At 38.8% G+C, this 23,863-nt stretch overlaps 1 protein-coding gene across 1 annotated transcript; it reads left to right on the forward strand.

The window, feature by feature from the left end:
- Positions 1 to 22,722: 22,722 nt before the first annotated feature.
- On the forward strand, positions 22,723 to 23,655 carry LOC138910017 (uncharacterized). Its single transcript, XM_070201236.1, has one exon. The coding sequence runs from the start codon at positions 22,723 to 22,725 to the stop codon at positions 23,653 to 23,655; it is 933 nt and encodes a 310-aa protein (XP_070057337.1).
- Positions 23,656 to 23,863: the final 208 nt, after the last annotated feature.

Below are 23,863 nucleotides of genomic sequence, written 5' to 3' on the forward strand. Positions count from 1 at the left end.
AAATCTGGAGAGGATGAGAAAGTGTGTGCAGATATATATATATATATACATCACCAATTTGCAACAACAGACTTCATAAACAGAAGACAAGAGTGGGTTGCTCTAGTGGTAAGCACCCTCCACTTCCAACTAAAAGATTGTGAGTTCGAGTCACTCCAAGAGAAAGGTGGGGAGTTCTTGGAGGGAGGGAGCCGAGGGTCTATCGGAAACAGCCTCTCTACCCCAGGGTAGAGGTAAGGTCTGTGTACACACTACCCTCCCCATACCCCACTAGTGGGATTATACTGGGTTGTTGTTGTGTTGTTGTAGACTTCATAGACAGAGTTTAGATGAGTGTGTTGTAGACTTCATAGACAGAGCTTAGATGAGTCTATCGGAAACAGCCTCTCTATCCCAGGGTAGGGGTAAGGTCTGCGTACACACTACCCTTCCCAGACCTCACTAATGGGATTATACTGGGTTATTGTTGTGTTGTTGTAGACTTCATAGACAGAGTTTAGATGAGTGTGTTGGAAAAAAATAATATCCCGTGCAGGAATAATACTTATAGTAAACAATATTAACACAAGAGGATAATAACGACACCAAATCTTTTAACTGGTAACATACAATACCTGAGCAGAGTAATATAATACTACTTATTATAACTTAGTAGTGTCAAGAAACTACTACACCTTCAAAAAAAATAGCACTCTTTATTTTAGATATCTTACTACAATATTATTGTCACTCTATTCTCACATGAACTATAAAAAAGAGTATGGATTACTCTCATAGCTCTAGTATTTCTCTCATTTTAGTGTGATTGAAATTAAGAAACGAGACTCATGTTTATAGAGTGAGTTGTCGTCGTAATAAACCAATTAAAAGGATTGGTTTCAAGTTTGCATCGATCTGGTTCTGTTAAATCTGATTTGCCTCTTTGCAATTTGCATTTGCAACTTGCACAACTTGTTTCAGTCGTCCTCAACTTTTAGTCTTTTTTTAAAAATTTAAATGGCTTCCACAAATCTCTATCTTAATTTTAATTTTTTTTCATTCTAAATCTTGATCTCAATTTTTGAAAATTTTCAAACTTGAGAGGCTTTGTAAAGATATCTGTAACTTGATCATAAAATTTCATATGTTTGAGCTCAGCCTCCTTTTTAGCAATGCATTCTCTGATAAAGTGATACATTGTGTCAACATGCTTGCTCCGATCATGATACATTGGATTTTTAGCAAGTGCTTGTGCGAATTTGTTGTCAATACAAATCACTGTACTTCAATTTGTGACAAATTGAGCTCCTTCAATAATCTTCTCGGACAAATAAAATGACACGTATAGAATGTTGTTGCTACATATTTATCTTCACAAGTCGAGAAAGTAAAAGTTATTGTTTCTTTGAACTCCAAGAAATAACAGTATTACCCAAGAAAAACACAAAATTAATTATACTTGTATCATCAATATCTCCCGCATAATCAGTATCACAAAATCCCATAAGGTTAAAATCACTAAAGGAAGAATAATATAGCCTAAAGTCAATCGTACCTCTTAGGAAACGAAAAATTCTTCTAGCGACTTTCAAGTGACTGGAGTTAGGAGCTTTCATGAAGCGACTTACTACTCCAATCGGAAAGAGTATATCTGGCCTGGTACAAGTCAAGTACCTTAAGTTTCCCACAAAACTCTTGAAAAATGTAGGATCCACGTTTTCTTCTTCATCAAAGTTGACAATTTATTGCACACTCCATTAATGAATTCACGGGATTGTAATCGAACTTGTTGAACTTCTTCAAGATCTCCTTTGTATAGCTTTCTTGAGAGATAAAAATGTCTTCTTCCATTTGCTTCACTTCTAGGCCCTAATAGTATGACATGAGCCCTATATCTGTTATCTCGAACTCAACGGACATATCTTTCTTAAAAGTTTCAAACAAACTTGGGTTATTACCCATGAAAATAAGATCATCAACATAAAAACAAACATACAAGATATTTCAATTAGTATGAATTTTAAGGTAAAGAGCATATTCATAGAGATAACGAGTAAACTCATTGTGCTGAAAATATTTGTCTATGGACGTCATTTACTTTCAATATGGCGGCCTCCGCACCCATTTTTCTTTGAAGACGTCAATCGATGACTAGACACTAGTCTTTACTTTGGCGTTATGGATAATTCCTAACCCGAAAACTTACTAGTACTTCTTAGACATGGTATCCATACACATATACAATTAGAAAATTGTATTGGTGTGCACGAACTGGTTACTTTAGACACCACCAATCATTAACAAAAAATAATTATACTGCATTTAATATCATTATTTTTATTAGTACGTCTATAAAATATAAATCTGAATGGTTAATAGCGTCCCATGTTAATTTAGGAAGAACCTCCTTTTTTTTTCAAAAAACCTAATTCTTATGAGAGAGTTGTGTCACAAAATTTAGAATCTAATTAAGGATACCAAAGGGTAAACCTCGGATATATGGAATCTTTATCCTGTAAAATCAGTTTTGTTAAAACAAAACAAATAAGGAAATTAAGTGTAATAATATCACGTACTTATTTTACATTAGTTCACGCACTTATTTCCCTCATGATACATATTTAAAACTCATGAAGTTGAACCTCGATGTTACGACCCCAAACTCCCTCCATAGAATGTCGTAATGGCAACTAGTCTCTAAGATTAGGTAAGTCTAACATGCATGAAGAATTGACAGAAATAACAATTAAACTCTCAGTTAAACCAACAACTATCATAAAAAGGACTCCATAATTCAACTGAATATAACGCCCAAAATCATATGAAACAAAGTCACAAGCTCTACACGAGTATACTGAAACATCCCTATACAACAAAATCAATAATAGGAGAATGAAATAAAAACTAGATAGAGGGTGACTCCAAGGCCTGCCAGCGCCGACAGATATACCTTGAAGTCTCCGATCCAAGCTCGACTCACTGGTGCCTAGGCCGGTATGAAGTACTTGGTTCTACACAAAAGTGTGCAGAAGCATAGTATGAGTACACCACAACGGTACCCAGTAAGTATCAAGCCTAACCTCAGTAGAATAGTGACGAGGTCAGGTCAAGACACCTACTAGAATAAATAAGAAAACTGAACAGGTATAGTATAGTATGATAATGAAAACAATGGAAATGACATAATGAATAAATATAACAAGAATAGCTACACTGAACTAAGACAATTAAGACATCGCAAAAGAAAATACATAATAAGAATGCCAAGGAAATAATGCAAACAAAACACAAGTGATGTAAATGAAATGTATCAACAAGAATCACTACCGAGGTACTGCCTCAGAGTCTCATTTCACAAATCAAATCATAGTCTTTCTTTATACCACCGCGAGAGCCTTGTATTTAGTTTTGAAAATTATTTTTTCGAAATAGCTACCCGTATTTTAGCCCACCTTATCACACCACGTGGATTCAAATAGTTCCCCTACTAGCAACACGTGTATCAAGCCCACCTTATCTCACCGCATGCGTATCAACCACAATCCTTATACCACTGCATGCGTATCAATAAAACAACATATCACAAATCGCACCTCAAGTGCCCAATACCACAACTTGCCAAAGAAGTCAACAATGATGTTTCCACAATAAATAGACTATGGATCAACCACAATATGCATGAGTCTCAAAATAGCAACCGAAAGTGAATATCTCAATAAGAATGGTATTTCAATAATTTACAACTTTGCCTTAATTTGAATCACGTCCTTATTAACTTCAACACCATAATTCAACAATAAGATATTCTAAGAAATAACAACTTCAAGTAAGGTAACTCAACAGTTAAATAATTGACAAGGAAATGAGAGAACAATAACTCCAACTAAACATATAAAGGCAAATAACAAGTAAGAGAGGAGACAAGTAATTATAATGTTAAGTAAATCACGTAAGGATAGATTAAAGATTATGGATATAGCATGTTATAACAATTCAATAAAAGGCATGAAAAGAATTTACGTAACTTTAACCGGTCAATTACTACATTTATCACGTGTACCCACTCGTCACCTTGCGTACACGGCCTTCACGTACCTTAATTAACACAAACAAATACTAATCCTAAGGGGTAATTCTCCCACAAAAAGTTAGACAAGACACTTATCTCAAAATACGCTAACTCAATCCACTAGTAAGCCTTTTCGCGGTTATCCATCTCCGAACGGCTCGAATCTAGCCAAAATAACTTCATACCATAAATACAAACCATAGGAAACTATTCTGAATAATAAGGTTGCAATCTTTAAAGCAAATCAAAAAGTTAACCATGGGCCCGCATCTCGGAACCTGACCAAACTTATAAAATCCGAACACTCATTCGATAACGAGTACAACCATATTAACATTACTCAATTCCAATCTCAAGTCGACCTCCAAATCCCCAAAATTTAGTCTATGAAGTTTTCACAATTTTTTTTAATTTTTCTAAATCAAAACACTAATTAAAAAATAAAAACAATAATGGATTCATGTATAATAGCGAAATCTGAATTAGAATCACTTACCCCGATCAATTCCTTGAAAAACTCCCTCAAAATCTCCACAAACTGAGCTATGTAGGTCAAAAGATGAAGAATGAAATTAAACCCTCGAATTAACTATTTTTGCCTAGCGATTTTTGCTTCTACGAGCCCTTAACCACATCTGCGGCTCCTCACCTGCGGAATTTCCATCGCAGGTGCGGCCCTCAGTTAGGCCCCAGAAATATCGCACTTGTGGAGCCCTAAGCGCATCTACGCTTGCGCTTCTGCGGGAGTCCAGTCACTTTCTGCGCGTCCGCTCCTACGGATAATTGACTGCACCTGCGGCCCCAGTTGACCAGACCAATCTTCGCTTCTACGGATCATATGTGCTTCTACGGTACCGCACATGCGGCCCTAAGTGTGCATGTGCTATTGCACCAGAACCTCAGCACCTTCAGCAATCCATTAAGTCCAAAAATGATTTGATTTCAATCTGATTCACACTCGGGGCCCCCAGGACCCCGTCCGAATATACCAACAAGTTCCAAAACACATAACGAAAGTACTAGAGGCCTAAAATCACATCAAACAACATCTATTCTATGAATCCCAACCCAATTCAAACCTATTGAAACTATGAACATTCGACTTCCAAAACTAAAGCTGATGCATACCAAAACAACTTTGATTGACCTCAAATTTTACACACAAGTCATAAATGACACAACGGACCTATTCCAACTTCCGAAATCGGAATCCAACCCGATAACAATAAAGTTAACTCCCAGTCAAACTTCTCAACCTTTCAAACTTCAACCTTTTAGCTTTCATCAATTCAAGCCAAAATGACTTATGGACCTCCAAATCAATATTCGAACACGCTCCTAAGTCCAAAATCACCATAGGAAGCTACTGGAACCGTAAAAACTCTATTCCAGAGTCGTCTACATAAAAGTCAAACTCCGATCAACTCTTTCAACTTAAGCTTTTAACTTTGGGACTAAGTGTATTATTTCACTCCAAAACTCACCCGGAACTAGAACCAAACATCCTGGCAAGTCACATAACCATAATATAACATAGAAGAGGCAATAAATAGGGAAACGGGGCTAAATTACTCAAACTACCAGCTAGGTCATTACATCCCCCCCCCCCCAACAAACATTCGTCCTCAAACGAGTATAGAGACATACTCGAATTGATGAAAAGATGAGGATAACGGCTACACATATCATGCTCGGTATCCCAAGTGGCCTCCTTGACTGGTTGATCCCTCCACTGAACCTTCGCTGAAGCAATGTTCTTTGATCTCAACTTTCAAACCTGCCTGTCCAAGATTCCAATTGGACTGGGCTGCAATTTAACGCATGGGACGGATCACCGTGATACTTCCGGAGCATAAAAATATGGGATACTGGATGAATTGCAGCTAGACTAGGTTTCAAGGCAAGCTTGTAGACCACCTCACCAATCCTCTCAAGAATCTCAAAAGGTCTGATATACCTAGGGCTCAACTTGCCCTTCTTCCCGGACCTCATAACACCCTTCATGGGAGAAACACGAAGCAAGACCCACTCTCCAACCATGAATACAAAGCCACGAACATTCCGATCCGCATAACTCTTCTGTCTAGATTGGACTGTACGAAGCCGATCCTGGATCAACTTGACCTTCTCCAAGGCATCTCGAACCAAATACGTGCCTAGTTACTTAGTCTCTCCTGGATCAAACTAACCAACTGGGGAACGACACCATCTCCCATATAGGGCCTCATAAGGAGCGATCTGAATACTCGATTGGTAGCTGTTGTTGTGGGCAAACTCCGCAAGCGGCAAAAACCGATCCCAAGAACCTCCAAACTCCATAATACATGCACGAAGCATATCCTCCAAAATCTGAATGGTGCGTTCGGACTATCCGTCCGTCTGGGAGTGGAATGTTGTACTCAACTCAACCCGCATGCCTAACTCATGTTGTATGACTCTCCAGATTCACGATGTAAACTACGTACCCCGTTCAGAGGGGTACACTATAAAGTTGAACAATCTCGCGAATATAGACCTGAGCCAGCTGCTCTAAAGAATAAGTAGTTACCATTGGAATGAAATGAGCCAACTTGGTCAACCTATCCATAATCACCCATACTGCGTCAAATTTCTTCTGAGTTCGTGGGAGCCCAACAACAAAATCCATGGTAACTCGCTCCCATTTCCACTCGGAAATCTCAAGTCTCTAAAGCAACCCACTTGGCCTATGGTGCTCATACTTCACATGCTGACAATTTAGGCACCGAGCTACATACTCCACTATGTCTTTCTTCATTCTCCTTCACCAATAGTGCTGCCTTAAATCCTAATACATATTAGCGGCACCCGGATGAATGAAGTACCGTAAACTATGGGCCTCCTGAAGAATCAACTCATGCAAACCATCCACATTGGGGACATATAGCCAGCCCTGCATCTGCAACACACCGTCATCTCCGATAGAAACCTCCTTGGCATCGCCGTGTTGTACCGTGTCCTTAAGGACATGGGGGTCATCATACGGACGCTCTCTGATGTGATCATATAGAGAAGACAAAGAAACCACGCAAGCCAGAACTCGACTCGGCTCCGAAACATCCAATCTAACAAACTAGTTGGCCAAGTCATGAACATTCAATGCTAATGGCCTTTGTGTTGCCGGTAGATATGCTAAACTGCCCAAGCCCTCCGCCTTTCGGCTCAAGACATCGGCCACCACATTGGCCTTTACAGGATGATATAGAATAGTGATATCATAGTCCTTAAGCAACCTAACCATCTCCGTTGCCGCAAGTTAAGATCCTTTTATTTGAACAGATGTTGTAGACTCTAGTGGTCAGTATAGACCTCACAAGGCACACTGTAAAAATAGTGCTGCATAATCTTCAAGGCATGAACAATCGCTGCTAATTCCAAGTCGTGGATAAGATAATTCTTCTCATGATCCTTCAGTTGTCTAGACGTGCAGGAAATTACCCTACCGTCTTGCATCAACACCGCGCCAAGGCCAACACGTGACGCATCATAGTACATAGTGTTAGACCCTGAACCTGTAGGCAACACCAACACCGGGGTTGTAGTCAAAGTAGACTTGAGCTTTTGAAAGCTCTTCTCACACTCATCAGTCCATCTGAACGGAGCACCCTTCTGGGTCAGTCTGGTCATAGGTGCAGCAATAGATGAGAAATCCTCTACGAAACGATGATAATACCCGACCAAACCAAGAAAACTCCTGATCTCAGTAGCTGAAGATGGTCTGGGCCAACTCTACACTACTTCAATATTCTTCAGATCTATCTTGATCCCCTCACTCGACAACAGATGACCCAAAAATGCCACCAAATCAAGCTAGAATTCACACTTGGAAAATTTCGCATACAACTTCTTTTCTCTCAAGATATGGAGCACAATCCTCAAAGGCTACTCATGATCCTACGGGCTATGGAGTACACCAATATGTCATCAATAAACACAATGATGAATAAATCAAGATAGGGCTAGAATACACTGTTCATCAAGTGCATGAACATTTTTGGGGCGTTGGTAAGCCCAAATGACATCACAAGAAACTCGTAATGACCATACCGAGTCCTAAAGACAGTCTTCAGAATATTCGGATCCCGAATCTTCAGCTTATGATACCCTGACCGCAAATAAATTTTTGAGAACACTCTGGCACCCTGTTGCTGCTCAAATAAGTCATAAGTGTGTGGCAATGGATACATGTTCTTCAATGTAACCTTGTTCAACTGCCGATAATCAATACATATGCGCATAGAACCATCCTTCTTCTTCAAAAAAAAAGACCGGAGCACCCCAAGGCGACTCATTAGGCCGAATGAAACCCTTATCGAGCAACTATTGCAACTGATCCTTTAACTCATTCAACTCCATTGGGGCCATACAATATGGTGGAATAGAAATGGGTTGAGTGCACGGCAACAAGTCAATACCAAAATCGATATCCCAATCGGGCGGCATGCATGGAAGATCGACCGAAAATACATCTGGATTGTCTCTCACTACCGAAATTGACTCAACGGTAGGAGTATCAACACTGACATCTCTCACAAAGGCTAGATATGCATCACACCCCTTCCCAACCATCCGATGTGCCTTAAGAAAGGACACAACCCTGCTAGGAACATAATCTAAGGTACCCCTCCACTCCAACCGCGATAAGCCTGGCATAGACAGCGTCACCGTCTTGGCGTGACAATAAATTATACCATGATAGGGCGACAACAAGTCCATGCCCAAAATAATATCAAAGTCTATCATACTGAGAAACAATAGATAAACTCTGGTCTCAAAACCACCAATAACAACTAAACACGACTGATACATACGGTCAACAACAACAGAATCTCCCACAAGTGTGGATACATAAACAGGAGAACTCAAATAATCACGAGATATACCCAAATACTGGGAAAAGTAAGATGATATATATGAATAAGTAGAGCCTGGATCAAATAAGACTGATGCATCTCTATGACAAACAGGAACAATATATGTGATAACTGCATCTAATGCAACCACCTCCGTCCTACTCGGAAGAGCACAACATCTGGTCTGGCCTCCCCCTCTAAGGCGACCCCTGCCCGCCTAAACTCCACCCCTGGCTTCCTGTGCAGATGGAGCGGCAACTGGTGCGGTAACCATGACCTGAGAAGTCTGGGGACCCTATGGAATACGTAGAGCCTAAGTAGTTTGTGGAGGTGCACCCCTCCTAAGTCTGGGTCCCTCACCATATGACGAGTATCACCACACTAAAAACAAGCTCTCGGAGGACGTGGTTGTTGAAACTGGCTCGGTCCTGGTCGGTTGTATTGACCGCTGAAAGCACCCCGTACAGGAGGTGCACTAGACAGTGGCGGTGCATAATGGGCAACCTGAGACCTGGGAGTAGCCGAAGTACCACTAGAAGTTGGAATTGCTGAATGAACTAGACGACTCACATAGCATCTACCATGACGAGCTGCAACTGAGGCACGGACACTATATCCGCCAGAATCTCAAGGCCTCTTGGCCTCCCTGTCCTCTCTCTAGACTTCGCATACCCTCCCATCTTCGTGTGATCTCTACCACTTGTTGATATGGCTTATTAGTCTCCAACTCTCAAGCCATGTTAAACCTAATACATAGTTGAGACCCTCAATAAATCGACGGACTCACTCTCTAACTGTGGAAACTAAGGCAGGTGCATGTCCGAACAACTCGCTGAACTTGACAGCATACTCTGACACGGTCATAGCACCCTAGCGCAACTGCTCAAACTCCGCGCGCCACGCATCCCGAAAGCTCTAGGGAACAAACTCTCTTAAGAGCATCTTTGAGAACTGATCTCATGTGAGTGAAGCTATGTCGACGGGGCTACCCTCCTCATAAGCCCGCCGCCACTGGTACGCTGGTCCCGACAGCTAGAATGTAGAAAAATAAACCCCGCTCATCTCCACGATACCTATGGTACGGAGAATACGGTGGAACTTCTCTAGAAAACTCTGCATCCTCTGTAGCTAGGCTTCTAAAAGTAGGAGGGTGGTACTTCTTGTACCTCTCGAGTCTGAGCTGCTCCTCCTCAGATGCTTCTGCCCTAACCTCGGCCAGAACTGGGACAACTGGCTTCACTGGTATAACCTTTGGGACCTGGTCAACATGGACTCGCTGATCTTGGGTATGGGACACGGGAGTCTAAGCTCCTCCCCCGGCCTGAGATATGGCTGGTACAAGTGGAATCAACCTCGCCTGAGCTAGAGTACAAAACATGCTCAAGAACTATGCCAGGTCTCCTGAAGTGCAGCGGTGGCAACAGGCGCCTCAGGTGCCTGCCCCCCAACTGGAGCTACTGGTGGCTCCTCTGTCGCAGCTCGGTCAGGTCCTCTAGCTTCACCATGTGCCCCTCCTCGGCCTCTACCCCGGCCCCGGCCTTTCATGGCTCTAGCGGGGGCGCGGGTGTGTGATCGTCGGATCCAGTGATACGTGTCCTCACCATCTGTAAGAGAATAGAAAGACAAAGATTCAGAATTTCGAAGTCAATAAATTCACACGATAAGGAATCAAAGAAATGAAGTTTCCTAACAGTTCCATAGCCTATCGAAGATAAGCACATACGTCTACGTACCGATCCGCAAGACTCTACTGAACCTGCTTATGACAAGTAACACCTATGAATATAGAGTTCTGATACCAATTTATCACGACCCCAAACTCCCTCAGTAGGATGTCGTGATGGCACCTAGTCTCTAAGACTAGGTAAGCCTAAGATGCATAAAGAATTGACTTAAATAACAATTAAACTTTCAGTTAAACCAACAACTATCATAAAAAGGACTCTATAATACAACTGAATATAACTCCAAAAATCTGGTGAGACCGAGTCACAAGCTCTACACGAGTATACTGAAACATCCATATACAACAGAATCTATAATAGGAGGATGAAATAAAAACTAGATAGAGGGTGACTCCGAGGCCAGCGAGCGCCGGCAGGTATACCTTTAAATCTCCGATCCAAGCTCGACTCACTGGTGCCTAGGCCGGTATGAAGTACCTGAATCTGTATAAAAATGTGCAGAAGCGTAGTATGAGTACACCACAACGGTATCCAGTAAGTACCAAGCCTAACCTCGATAGAGTAGTGATGAGGTCTGGTCAAGACACCTGCTAGAATAAATAAGAAAATTGAACAGGTATCATACGGTATGTGATAATGAAAATAATGAAAATGATACAATGAAGAAATATAACAAGAATAGCTATACTGAACTAAGGCAATTAAGACATCACGGAAGAAAACACATAATTAGAATGCCAAGAAGACAATGCAAACAAAACACAAGTGATGTAAATAAAAGATATCAACAAGAATCACTACTGAGGTACCGCCTCGTAGTCTCATTTCACAAATCAAATCTCAGTCTTTCCTTATACTACCGTGGGAGCCTAGTATTTAGTTTTGAAAATTATTTTTTCGAAATAGCTACCCACGTTTTAGCCCACCTTATCACACCGCATGGATTTAAGTAGTTTCCCTACTAGCAACACGCATATCAAGCCCACCTTATCTCACCGCATGCGTATCAACCACAATCCTTATACCACTGCACGCGTATCAATAACATAATATATCATAAATCGCACCTCAAGTGTCCAAAATTACAACTTGCCAAAGAAGTCAACAACAATGATGTTTCCATAATAAATAGCCTATAGCTCAACCACAATATACACGAGAGTCTCAAAATAGCAACCGAAATTGAATATCTCAACAAGAATGGTATTTCCATAGTTTACAACTTTGCCTCAATGCGAATCACGGCCTTATTAACTTCAACACCATAATTCAACAATAAGATATTCCAAGAAATAACAACTTCAAGTAAGGTAACGCAACAGTTAAATAATTGACAAGGAAATGAGAGAACAATAACTTCAACTATGCACATACAGACAAATAACAAGTAAGAGATGAGACAAGTAATTACAATGTCAAGTAAATCACGTAAGGATAGATTAACGATGATAGATATAGCATGTTATGACAATTCAATTAAAGGTATGAAGAGAATTTACATAACTTTAACTGGTCAATTACCACATTTACCACGTGTACCCACTCGTCACCTTGCGTACACGGCCTTCATGTACCTCAATTAACACAAAACAACATCAATCTTAAGGGGTAATTTCTCCACACAAAGTTAGATAATACACTTACCTCAAAACACGCTAACTCAATCCACTAGTAAGCCTTTTCCATGGTTTTTCAACTCTGAATGGCTCGAATCTAGCCAAAATAATTTCATACCATAAATACAAACCATAGAAAACTATTATGAATAATAAGGTTGCAATCTTTAAAGAGAATCAAAAAGTCAACTCAAAAAGTCAACCCCGGACTCGCGTCTCGGAACCCGACCAAACTTACAAAATTCGAACACCCATTCGATAACGAGTCCAACCATACTAAAATTACTAATTTCGATCTCAAATCGACCTCCAAATCCCCAAAATATAGTCTATGAAGTTTTCACAATTTTTTCCAATTTTTTTTAACTCAAAACACTAATTAAATGATAAAAATGACGATGGATTCATGTATAATAACGAAATCCGAGTTAGAATCGCTTACCCTGATCAATGCCTTGAAAATCTCCCTCAAAATCATCACAAACCGAGCTCTCTAGGTAAAAAGATGAATGAAATTAAACCCTCGAATTAACTATTTTTGCCGAGCGATTTTCGCTTCTGCTAGCCCTTAGCCGTATCTACGGCTCTGCACCTACAGAATTTCCATCGGAAGTGCGGCCCTCACTTAGGCCCCAGAAATATCGCCCATGTGGAGCCCTAAGCGCATCTACGCTTACGCTTCTACGGGAGTCCAACCGCTTCTGCGCGTCCGCTCCTGCGGATAACTGACCGCACCCTGCATCCCCAGCTGACCAGACCAATCTTCATTTATGCGGATCACAAGCGCTTCTGCGGCCCTAAGTGCGTAGGTGCGATTGCACCAGAACCTCAGCAGCTTCAGCATTCCATTAAGTCCAAAAATGATCCGATTTCAATCTGATTCACACGTAACAGACTTACTCGAGGCCTAAAATCACATCAAACAACATCGATTCTATGAATCTCAACCCAATTCAAACCTATTGAAACTATGAACATCCTACTTCCAAAACTAACGCCGATTCATACCAAAATAATTCCGATTGACCTCAAATTTTGCACACAAGTCATAAATGACACAATGGACCTATTCCAACTTCCGGAATCAGAATCCGATCCGATAACAATAAAGTCAATTTGCGGTCAAACTTATCAACTTCTAGACCTTCTTCAACCTTCTAACTTTCGTCAATTCAAGCCAAAATGACCTACGGACCTCCAAATCAATATCCGAACACACTCCTAAGTCCAAAATCACCATACGAAGCTATCGGAATCGTCAAAACTTTATTCTGGAGTCATCTACACAAAAGTCAAACTCCGATCAACTGTTTCAACTTAAACTTCCAACTTTGGGACTAAGTATCCCATTTCACTCTGAAACTCACCCGGAACCAGAACCAAACACCCCGGAAAGTCACATAACCACAATATAACATATAGGAGTCAATAAATAGAAAAACAGGACTAAATTACTCAAAACGACCGGATCGTTACACTCGAGAACATTGTCTTAGAGTTCAAAAGAGGTAACGTGAGTAAAATAATTCTTTTCACATTATTTCACGTACTTATTTTACTCATGATACCTATTTTAAAACTTATAGTAGTATATTTTATTATTATTTCATTCATAATGCCTGTTTTAAAACTTAAAAGTCTATTTATCATTATTTCATTCATTATACCTATTAGTACCGTGAGTTGAAATAATCTTTTTACATTATTGCACTCATGATGCCTATTTAAACTCCATAATATATCTCTCTAGTTTGAACCCTCATGAGTTAAAACTCCATGAAAAATTCTTGAAATTATACTATGCTAGTTTAAACTCGAGGAACAACTGCTGGAGCTTGAATTGTCACAACTCAAGTTTAAACTGTATTTGTAACACCAAGAATTTTTTGAACTCTTACACATTGTGCTGGAGTTTCATTTATACGTAAAAGTTTCGAACTCCGACATCGTATGATTTATTCCGTGATTTCATTTCAGCAACATAACACTCTAACTTTAAGAAATTTATTCTTTGCAATTTCTTTGGGACTTCACCTATCGCTTGTTGTTGTTTCCATTATAAGAGCCACTAGACATTCATTATTTTTCTTTGTTCGTTGAATTTTATAAAATTATTTTAGATTTATTTAAAACAAAATTTGAATGTGCACAGAGTTTGATAAAGAAAATAAAATTTTTGAAACGTATGGTCTAAAACAAGCCATAGATATTTGTGTGGCCATAAATCATCTCATTCAGGATAAAAAGAGAAATTTAAAGTTAAATTATGCCTAAATATAGAAAATCGTCGTTCTTTTGGGAATAGTAAAAACATATTGCCACATAAAGTGGAACAGAAAAGGTAATAAATTAAGCAACGGAAAAGGGCCAAATATATCCATGTACTATCAGAAAAGGTTTAAATATACCCTTCGTTATACTTTGAGTCCAAATATACCTCTATCGTTATACTATTGATTCAGATATACCCCTTTTTCGTTAAGTTTGTCCAAAGTGGACATCCAATCCTACGTGGCACTAACATTTGATGAGGTGGATGTCATATGGCTTGCCACCTCAGCACCCCTAACCCATTTTACCCCTCCCTTCTATTTTTTTTTCACCACTAGAATTCACTTCCCCTCCACCACTATTGCGACAATTACCGTTACCATGAAAAATATTGTATTTCAAATTTCAGCCTTTTATATATGGATTAGGGGCGCTGAGGTGGCATGTCATGTGGCATTCATCTCATCAAGTATCGGTGCCAAGTAGGATTGGATGTCCACCTTGGACAAACTTAACAAAAGAGGGGTATATTTAAACCGATAGTATTACGGCAGAGATATATTTGGACCCAAAGTACAACAAATGGTATATTTAAACCTTTTCTCATAGTACAGGGATATATTTGGTCCTTTGCCGATTAAGCAAAGAAACCATGGATAAATTCAGGCGACTTTTTCTTAAATTAAAACTATCTATTCGTAGGAGATTGTATGTGATTGATCAATTTCTTTGTCCCTCATTCTTCAAGACAGTAGGACCTGGTCATTGATTTATTTAGCCCATTTCTGAGTACGAACTTCTTCTTAAACACCATCTATTCAAACAAACATCTTTCCCTAGTTGTCTTAACGAAGCTAATTCTTGAATGAGTTCAGGGATGAATCCAAAAAAAAATTGTATTCTTACTACCTCCTATTTTTCTCGAAGGCTACTGTTGCGGAAGATCGTGGTTAACTAGCACACAATCACATACAAAGGAAGTAGAGAAGAAAAATCAATACAAGGATTTAACGAGGTTCGGCTAAGCCTAATCCTCGGAGCATAAGCAGAGAGAGTTTTCTACTATGAATGAGAAGAAAAGCACAATATAATCTATAGAATCTCCAATTACAACCCCTATATATATATCTCAAATAGTCTCAAATATATAAGAGAAAGATGTTCCAATTTGACAAGTACAATAGGTTTTTCTTTCCCAAATCTTTTAGGACAATGGATTTTCCTAAACCTATAAGGATTATGGGTTTCCTAAAAATATAAGGAAATAATTCAATCCAAAATTACAAATCTTCCCCTTGGCTTGAATTCTCTTTATCAACAGGAACAACGTCTCTCTACCTTGCCCTCATCCCTCGCAAGGTCTCTATTCACTGCCGCACACATTAACCAAGTCTAGGCAATGCCTAAACTTGTTAAGAGACTCAATCTCTTCAGCCATAGTACTAATCCGTCGATTTGGTTATGTACTCGGAGTAACTTCTGGATAGCTATAACACTCAAATACATCAACGGTCTCTGTAACTACCATATCAAATCCCACAAGATTCATATATCCAAGAAGATTCCCATAAACTACGTTTGCAACCGTTGTGGTCGATTGATCACTCTTTTCTCTCTGCTTGTTGAAATTATATATGGTTGATGTTGCATAGGTACATTAATATTATCATGTTGATCAATATTTTGCACCTCGTCTACTTCGCCTACTTTATAATTACACGGCTGAGCTAGTGGAGATTTATTTTTTAGCTCTATGCGGTCACTAACTGTAACGATCCGGCCGATCGTTTTGAGTATTATGGCTTCGTTCCCCCATTTATTGCTTATTATGTATTCTTTTATTGTTACGTGACTTGCCGGGATGGTTAGTTTAGTTACGAGGATGTTTCGAAATAAATTGGGACACTTAGTCCCAAGGTTGAAATCCTAAGTTGAAAGAGTTGATCGGATATTGACTTATGTGTAAATGACTTTAGAATAGAGTTTTGATGGTTCTGATAGCTCCGTATTGTGATTTTGGATAGAGGATCATGTCCGGATATTGATTTGGAGGTCTGTACATGATTTTGACTTGAATTGACAAAAGTTAAAAAAATTAAAGTTTGGAGAATTGAGAAGTTTGACCGAGAATTGTCTTTGTGATTACCGGGCTCAAATTTTGATTTCGAAAGTTGGAGTAGGTCCGTTGTGTCATTTTTGACTTGTGTGCGAAATTTGATGTCAATCGGAGTTGGTTGATAGGTTTCGGCATCGATTGTAGAAGTTGGAAAATCCATTAGTTTCATTAGGCTGGAATTGGAGTGTGGTTCGTGTTTTTGTTGTTGTTTGATATGATTTGAGGCCTCGACTAAGTTCTTATGATATTTTAGGATGGGTTTGTATGTTTGGATGGGGTTCCGGGGGCCTCGGGAATGTTTCCAATTGAAAACAGATTGAATTTTAGACTTGTGGAAGTGCTGGTGTGATCAGGTCTGGTGCACCACACCTGCGAGAAATGGGCTGCAGGTGCGGAGCCGCAGAAGCGGCTAGGTGCATGCAGGTGAGGGAACTGAGAGGTCAGTATGGGAGCGCAGGTGCGGAGGTGAATCCGCAGAAGCGGACGCACTCCTACGCTAAGGTGTTCCGCAAAAGCAAATTTTGACAGTAGGGCTGGGGATCACAGAAGCGATGGTGTGACCGCAGATGTGGTCACGCAGGTGCGAAGATGGGACTGCAGGTGCGCTAGGTTGGGGGCTTAAATAGTCTTCACATAAGCGAAGATTTCTCCGCAAAATCGGAATCGCAGGTGTGGCTCCTGACTCCACAGATACGAAATGTCTGGCATAATGTATAAAGTCGAGGATTAGAGTAATTTCTTTATTTTTGGACCTTAGGAGCTCGGATTGAGGCGATATTTTAAAGGGTTTTCACTATATTTAAAAAGAGGTAAGCAAATTTTAGTCGTTTTTATCTATTAATATTGAATACCCATTGAATTTTCCCCATACAGGTGGTGTTTTTGAGGTGAAATTTGGGGATTTTTGACTCATGTATTTGAGAGTAAGATTTGGGGATTTGAGTGGCGATTTGAGGTCGGAATTAGGTAATTTTGGTATGGTTGGACTCGTTATTGAATGGGTGTTAGCATTTTATAAATTTTGTTGGATTCTGAGACGTGGACCCGGGGTTGACTTTTTTGATTGACTTTTTGACTTCGATTAAAGAACTTAGCTTTATCATATGGAATTGATTCCTATGGCTTGTATTGATTGTATTAAGTTATTTGTGGCCAAATTCGAGTCGTTCAGAGGCCGATTTGTGAGGCAATGGCTTGTTGGAGTAGGAATTTGCGCGGTTTGAGGTAAGTAATACTTCTAAACTTGATACTGAGGGTATGAATCCTCGAACTACGTATTATGTGGTTAGTGTTGAGGTGACTCACATGTTAGGTGACGGGCTTGTGGGCGTGGACCGTAGTAATTGTGACTTGGATGATTCTGTAGAGCTGTGTAGTTACCCAATATTGTTGTTATTTATGAAATCTCCATGTGTTAGAGAAATTGAGTTGTTATCCATGTTAGAAATCATGTTTAGGCTATATGATTATTCTGTTGGGATCCACTGAGGTCATTTCTGTTGTTGAGTTATTTTCTTAAATTTCAATTATATATTCAGTCACATTCATCATTTGCATATCAAATCTCAATCTTTGTTACCATTTATTGTTGCATCATGTATCATTGTTTGGGCTGATTAGCATGAGAATTGTGAGCCCGAGAGACTGGATAGATTGATGACTGAGTGAGGCCGAGGGCCTGATTTGTGAGTGATAATTATGGGATCGGGCTGCACGCCGCAGCAGGATTTATTGATTCATGATGGGATCAGGATGCACGCCACAGCATGCCAGGTTGGATTATATTAGCATTTGGGCAGGATTCGCCCCTCCAGAGTCTGACATACCAGCAGTGAGCGCATGTACCGATGAGTGCTAAGTGATGGTGCGAGTGCTGAGTGATTAAGCGTGCTGAGTGAGGTTGAGTATTCCGAAAGTATGAGTATATGACTTTATCACTGTGTTGCATTACAGTTGACATGCATATTTGACATGTAAATATCGGGATATAACATACCTTATATTAGTCATACTTGCATATTTTATCTATGTTGAGCTCAAAATGTTAAAAACTTGAAAGCATGTCTACATTTCTGTACTGTCTACAAACTGATTATGAGATTTTCTTTGAGTTATTACTGTCATCTTCCTGTCATATTTGTACTGTTATTATCTGGATTTGGACTGTACCTTCCTGAGGTCGTCATTGCTTTCAGCCCAAGGTTAGTCTTGTTATTTATTGAGTACATTGGGTCGGTTGTACTCATACTACACTCTGCACTTCGTGTGCAGATCCGAGTGAATCCGGACATGGCGGTTGCTAGACTTGGAGCTTCATATGCTTGGAGACTTTGAGGTAGTTGCTTTGACGTCCGCATACCTCGACTCTTCTTTTTTTCAGTTTATTTAGCATTATTCTATCTTTCTAGATAATTGTATTAGAAGTTTGACTGTGTTGACATTTAGTAGCTCATGTACTCAATGACACCCGGATTTTGGAAATTTTGTATTCGAGTCGTAGTTATTCATATCAGCTATTTATGAGAGTTTTTACTGTTAAACTTGTTTTCATCATACTATCAAGTTAAAATGTGTAGTTGGCGTGAAACTGACACCACGATCTATTTCTGCTATTGCCTTCTCCCTCTGACTGTCCAGTGAAGCACATTCATTGAATGTTACATCCCTACTGATAATTGTCCTTGGAGCCTTTTGATCTGTGCACCACAACTTATAACATTTCCTCCAGTTTCATACCCTAGAAATATGCACTTCTTTTCCCTCGGCTCAAGTTTTCCATCCCTCACATGAGCATAAGTAGGATAACCAAATATCCTTAAATTAGAATAATCAGCAGGCGAACCTAACCATACCTCAAACGAAGTTTTGAACTCAATAGCTATGGATGGAGATCTGTTGACCAAATAACAAGTTGTATTGATTATTTCAGCCCAATAATCCTTGCTAACATATGAGTGTGAACGCATGCTTTGTGCCCTATCAAAAAGCATTATGTTCATACGTTCTGCAATACCATTCTGTTGTGGTATTCCGACACAAGTGCGGTGTCTTACTATGCCCTCTCTGCTGTAGAAATTATTGAACTCAGAATTCAAAATTCCAACCCATTATCAGTCTGAAGACGCTTAACTTTTCTTTTGGTCTACCTCTCAACCATCGTCTTCCATTTAACAAATGTTGGAAATGCCTCATCTTTTGTTTTCAGAAAATACACCCACACCATCCTTGAGTAATCATAATCAAAGTCATAAAATACCTGGCACCACTTTTGGAGGTAACTCTGTTTGGACCCCATAAGTCTGAATGTATATAATCTAATTTATCTCTTCTCTTATGCTCGGTCTTCTTGCTGAACCTTACCCTTGTCTGTTTATGAAACACGCAATGCTCACAAAAATTCAAAACTTGATTTTTGTACTCATCCAACAAATTCTGCTTACTCAACAAAGACAATCCCTTATCACTCATATGACCAAGTCGCAAGTGCCACAACTGAGACTGATTCAGATCAATTTTCCCAGAAGCTACAACAACTTCCCCTTCAACTATACTGGCCTGAAGATGATACAATTTAGAATGCAATTTACCCTTCATGAGTACCATGGAGCCTTTACATACTTTAAGTATTCCATCCTCGGAGTGAAACTTATACCCTTGATCATCCAAAGTTAAAAGAGAAATCAAATTTCTCTTTATCTGAGGAACATGCCAACACTCAATGTTTCTGATAATTCCATCAAACATTCTCAATATGATGTTACCAATTCCCTCTACTGGTAATGGATTATCATCTCCCATGTAGACGGTCCCACTTATCTTCTTGTAAGTTGCAAACCAATTCTTGTTTGAACACATATGTAAAGTAGCACCAGAATCAAGAACCCAGAAATTCTGCCCTAGACTAGAACTCACGGTACAGACTTCCCCTACATAATCACTATCATCAAAATTATTGCCACTTTCAACAATATTTGACGAGTTATCTATCTGCTTCCCTCTTGTCTCTTTCAGTTCGGAACAATCTCTCTTGTAGTTACCTTGCTCCCCGCGCTCATAACAGTTCTGCTTCCTTTCTTTAGACATCGATCTAGCGGTTGACTTTTTCCGCTTAAAGTTCTTTAGTTGTGTTCTTCCTCTAATCGCAAGACCCTCACCCTCAGTTCTGCTGTCTCGAAAGCTCTTTTTCAACTCTTTAGATTTTAGTGCATTACTAACATCTTCCAGTGAAATATTGTTCCCATATAGCAGCGTATCAGCAAAAGTATCATAAGGCGATGGTAAACATAACACAATCAAGGCTTGATCCTCACTCTCAATTTTGATATCCATGTTCTTCAGGTCCATTATAATTGAATTAAACTGATCAATGTGAGTTTTGATAGGTGTACCTTCGTTCATACGGAGATTGTATAACCTCTTTTTCAGGTAGAGGCGGTTTGTCAGCGATTTCTTAGAATAAAGATCTTACAGCTTCTTCCATGCCATTGCTGCAGAAGTTTCTTCAGCAATTTCCTAAAGAACGCGATCTGTAACACTCATGAAGTCGCACTCAAAGCCCTTTCCTTCAGGTCTGCCTCATTCATCTCTTCAAGAATCCTCATTAATTACCTTCCATAACCCTTGTAATACCAAAGACGATTTCATCCTAATCTTTCATAGACTAAAACTAGAACCCCCATCAAATTTCTCTACTTCGTACTTTGTTGAAGATGATGAAGACATCTTAACCCTAGATTATATGTAGAAATCCGAACCTTGCTCTGATACTAATTGTTGCGGAAGATCATGGGTAAAGTAGCACACAATCACACACAAGGCAAATAGAGAAGAAAAATCAACAAAAGGATTTAACGAGGTTCGGCTAATCCTAATCCTCGAGGTAGAAGCAGAGAGCGTTCCACTATGAATGAGAAGAAAAGCACAATACAATCTATAGAATCCCCAACTATAACCCTTATATATATAGATCCCAAATAGTCTCAAACCTATAAGAGAAAGGTTTCCCAATTTGACAAGGACAATAGGTTTTCTTTTCCGAAATCTATTAGGACAATGGGTTTTCCTAAACCTAAAAGAATTATGGATTTTCTAAAAATACAAGAAAATAATTCAAGCCACAAATAATAGCTACCAAGTTCTCAAAATAAAGTACAACATCTCATAGTTCATCAAATATAATGTTGTTATCATGATTTGTTCTTTGTTTACTCCTTTAACCTAAATTATGGAATTCAACTTGAGTGATAGAATGAAAATAAGAAAAAATGTTATGAAAATTATTATTTATTCCATGTGAAATCTTGTAACTCGAAGACTATTGCTTTTTCCAAAAGAAAAAAAAAAGAAAAAAAGGTGACAAGTCCCAATCAAAATCAATTAAGACACAAGTTAGACAAATAGCCACGTAAAAGTTAACTAAAATTTTACAAATGTGTTTAAGTAAGCAAAGGGGACGTATTCTTTTCAAGTGGAAAAGGATATATTCTACGTATGTGTCACTTTGAGAAAAATTCTTCTTCTCAGTAAATCCTCCTTTTCCCCAAAAATATATTGCGTGGCTTCTCCTCCTCGTGTTTGTTATACCCATCTCCTTCTTATTTAACCAAAATTTACGAATTTGCCAAGCCTTTTCATTTTTCTTCAAGCATTCCTTCTTCTTTTCCCCCTTTTAACTGCATTATCCACTTATTTTCTAATGAGTTCACATTCTGTGCATCGATAATATATAGATAACTTATACCATCATGTCAAAGTATCCTACAATAAAATGTAATTCTATGTTATAAGTCTAATAATTAACCTGAAAAATAAAGTAATAATTTGCTATAACTGATTAAACTAAATTGAGAGGTTATTAAGTTTTTACAATGTCAATATATATACATTCTCGAAAGAAAAAGGGGGAAAAGCATAAAAAAGTTTACCAAGATAATAAAGCTAGTTTTGATGGAAATCTTGAACAAGCATGTTAAACAATCTTTCACCCACCACAAGTGTCCACAACTCCCCCCCCCCCCCCCCCCACCCTACTAACTCACCTCCTCTCTTCTTTTCCACCCCTACTTATTAAAGAATCTCCCAGAGTTAGCATATTTCCTTTGAGTTAGAATTAGTCATGGAAAGAACATTTATGGCTTGTCTTTCTTCATTTCACCAAAGGAAATGTATCTTTCATGTTAGCAATGATGAAACTATGGCTCTTTTTGCTTCTTTAACCACTGAAATCAAGAATCTCCAGATATCACTAGCAAACAATTCTTTAACTCTTCAATGGTGTATAGAAGCCATGACTTTGCTACAGAAACTTCACTCTGAATTTCTGCTCATGATATTGGAGAAATTAAAGGTACCTTTTACTTGGAATAATGTGTTCAATAATATTATGAACTTGTACATGAATGAGAGTTTGAACATCATGGAGCTATGTAACATGTTGAAGTCATCAAGTTGTAAGATCAATATGTATCGTTTAAGAGTTGATACTACAATCAAGAATCTGAATAATTATCGGAGAGAAGCTTTTGCCAATATGCAATCAATACAAAAGGAGAACAAGAGAATTCATGGTGGAATTTGTCAAGAAATGAATAGGGATTGTTCAAGTGATCTGCTTTATGCAATTACAGTTGCAATGAGTTTATTATTTTTTATTCTTATAAGTGTTTTTTTGTATCCAACTAGTAAGGTGGAAGTTGATGATAAGAATTTATGTAACTCTCCTGGAATTAAGTCATTCAGGGACTCAGTTAATGGCCTTGTCACTGATTTTCACAGGAAATATTACAGGGATGGAGAGAGGTGGATGATAGGTTTTCATGAGTATGAAGAAATGGAGAAGGCAATAATGCAAGCAAAAGCTAAGTTGAAAAGGGGACATGCAGAAGATAAAGAAGATATAAAGAGAAATAAAGAAGTTATTCTGCAGAAATCTGCAGCATTAAAGGCTGGTTTGGAGAAGTTTGAGTCACAAATAAATCAAGTTTTTGAACAAGTGCTAAAAGGAAGGAATAAGCTGCTCCACATCATCGATAAAGGCAATGGCATTTAGCTAAGTCATACTCTAATTGTTTTGTGTATTTGTTCTTTTATCTTTTGCTGGGTTGATAAAGATAATACGTTATTTGTTTCCTTTATAGACACTATCACTATTTGAGGAGTCAAATAACTTTTTCCAATAATTGTAAATATTTAAAATTATAAAAAGTTGTAGTTTGTACCTAATATCTTATATAGATTTTAAATATTTGAATTTTACT

This window comes from Nicotiana tomentosiformis, chromosome 4, assembly GCF_000390325.3.
Source record: "Nicotiana tomentosiformis chromosome 4, ASM39032v3, whole genome shotgun sequence".
Classification (NCBI taxonomy): Eukaryota; Viridiplantae; Streptophyta; class Magnoliopsida; order Solanales; family Solanaceae; genus Nicotiana; species Nicotiana tomentosiformis.

Bases quoted from the DNA above. Each gene is read 5' to 3' on its own strand.
- LOC138910017 (XM_070201236.1), top strand. From the start codon at position 22,723: ATGGAAAGAACATTTATGGCTTGTCTTTCTTCATTTCACCAAAGGAAA.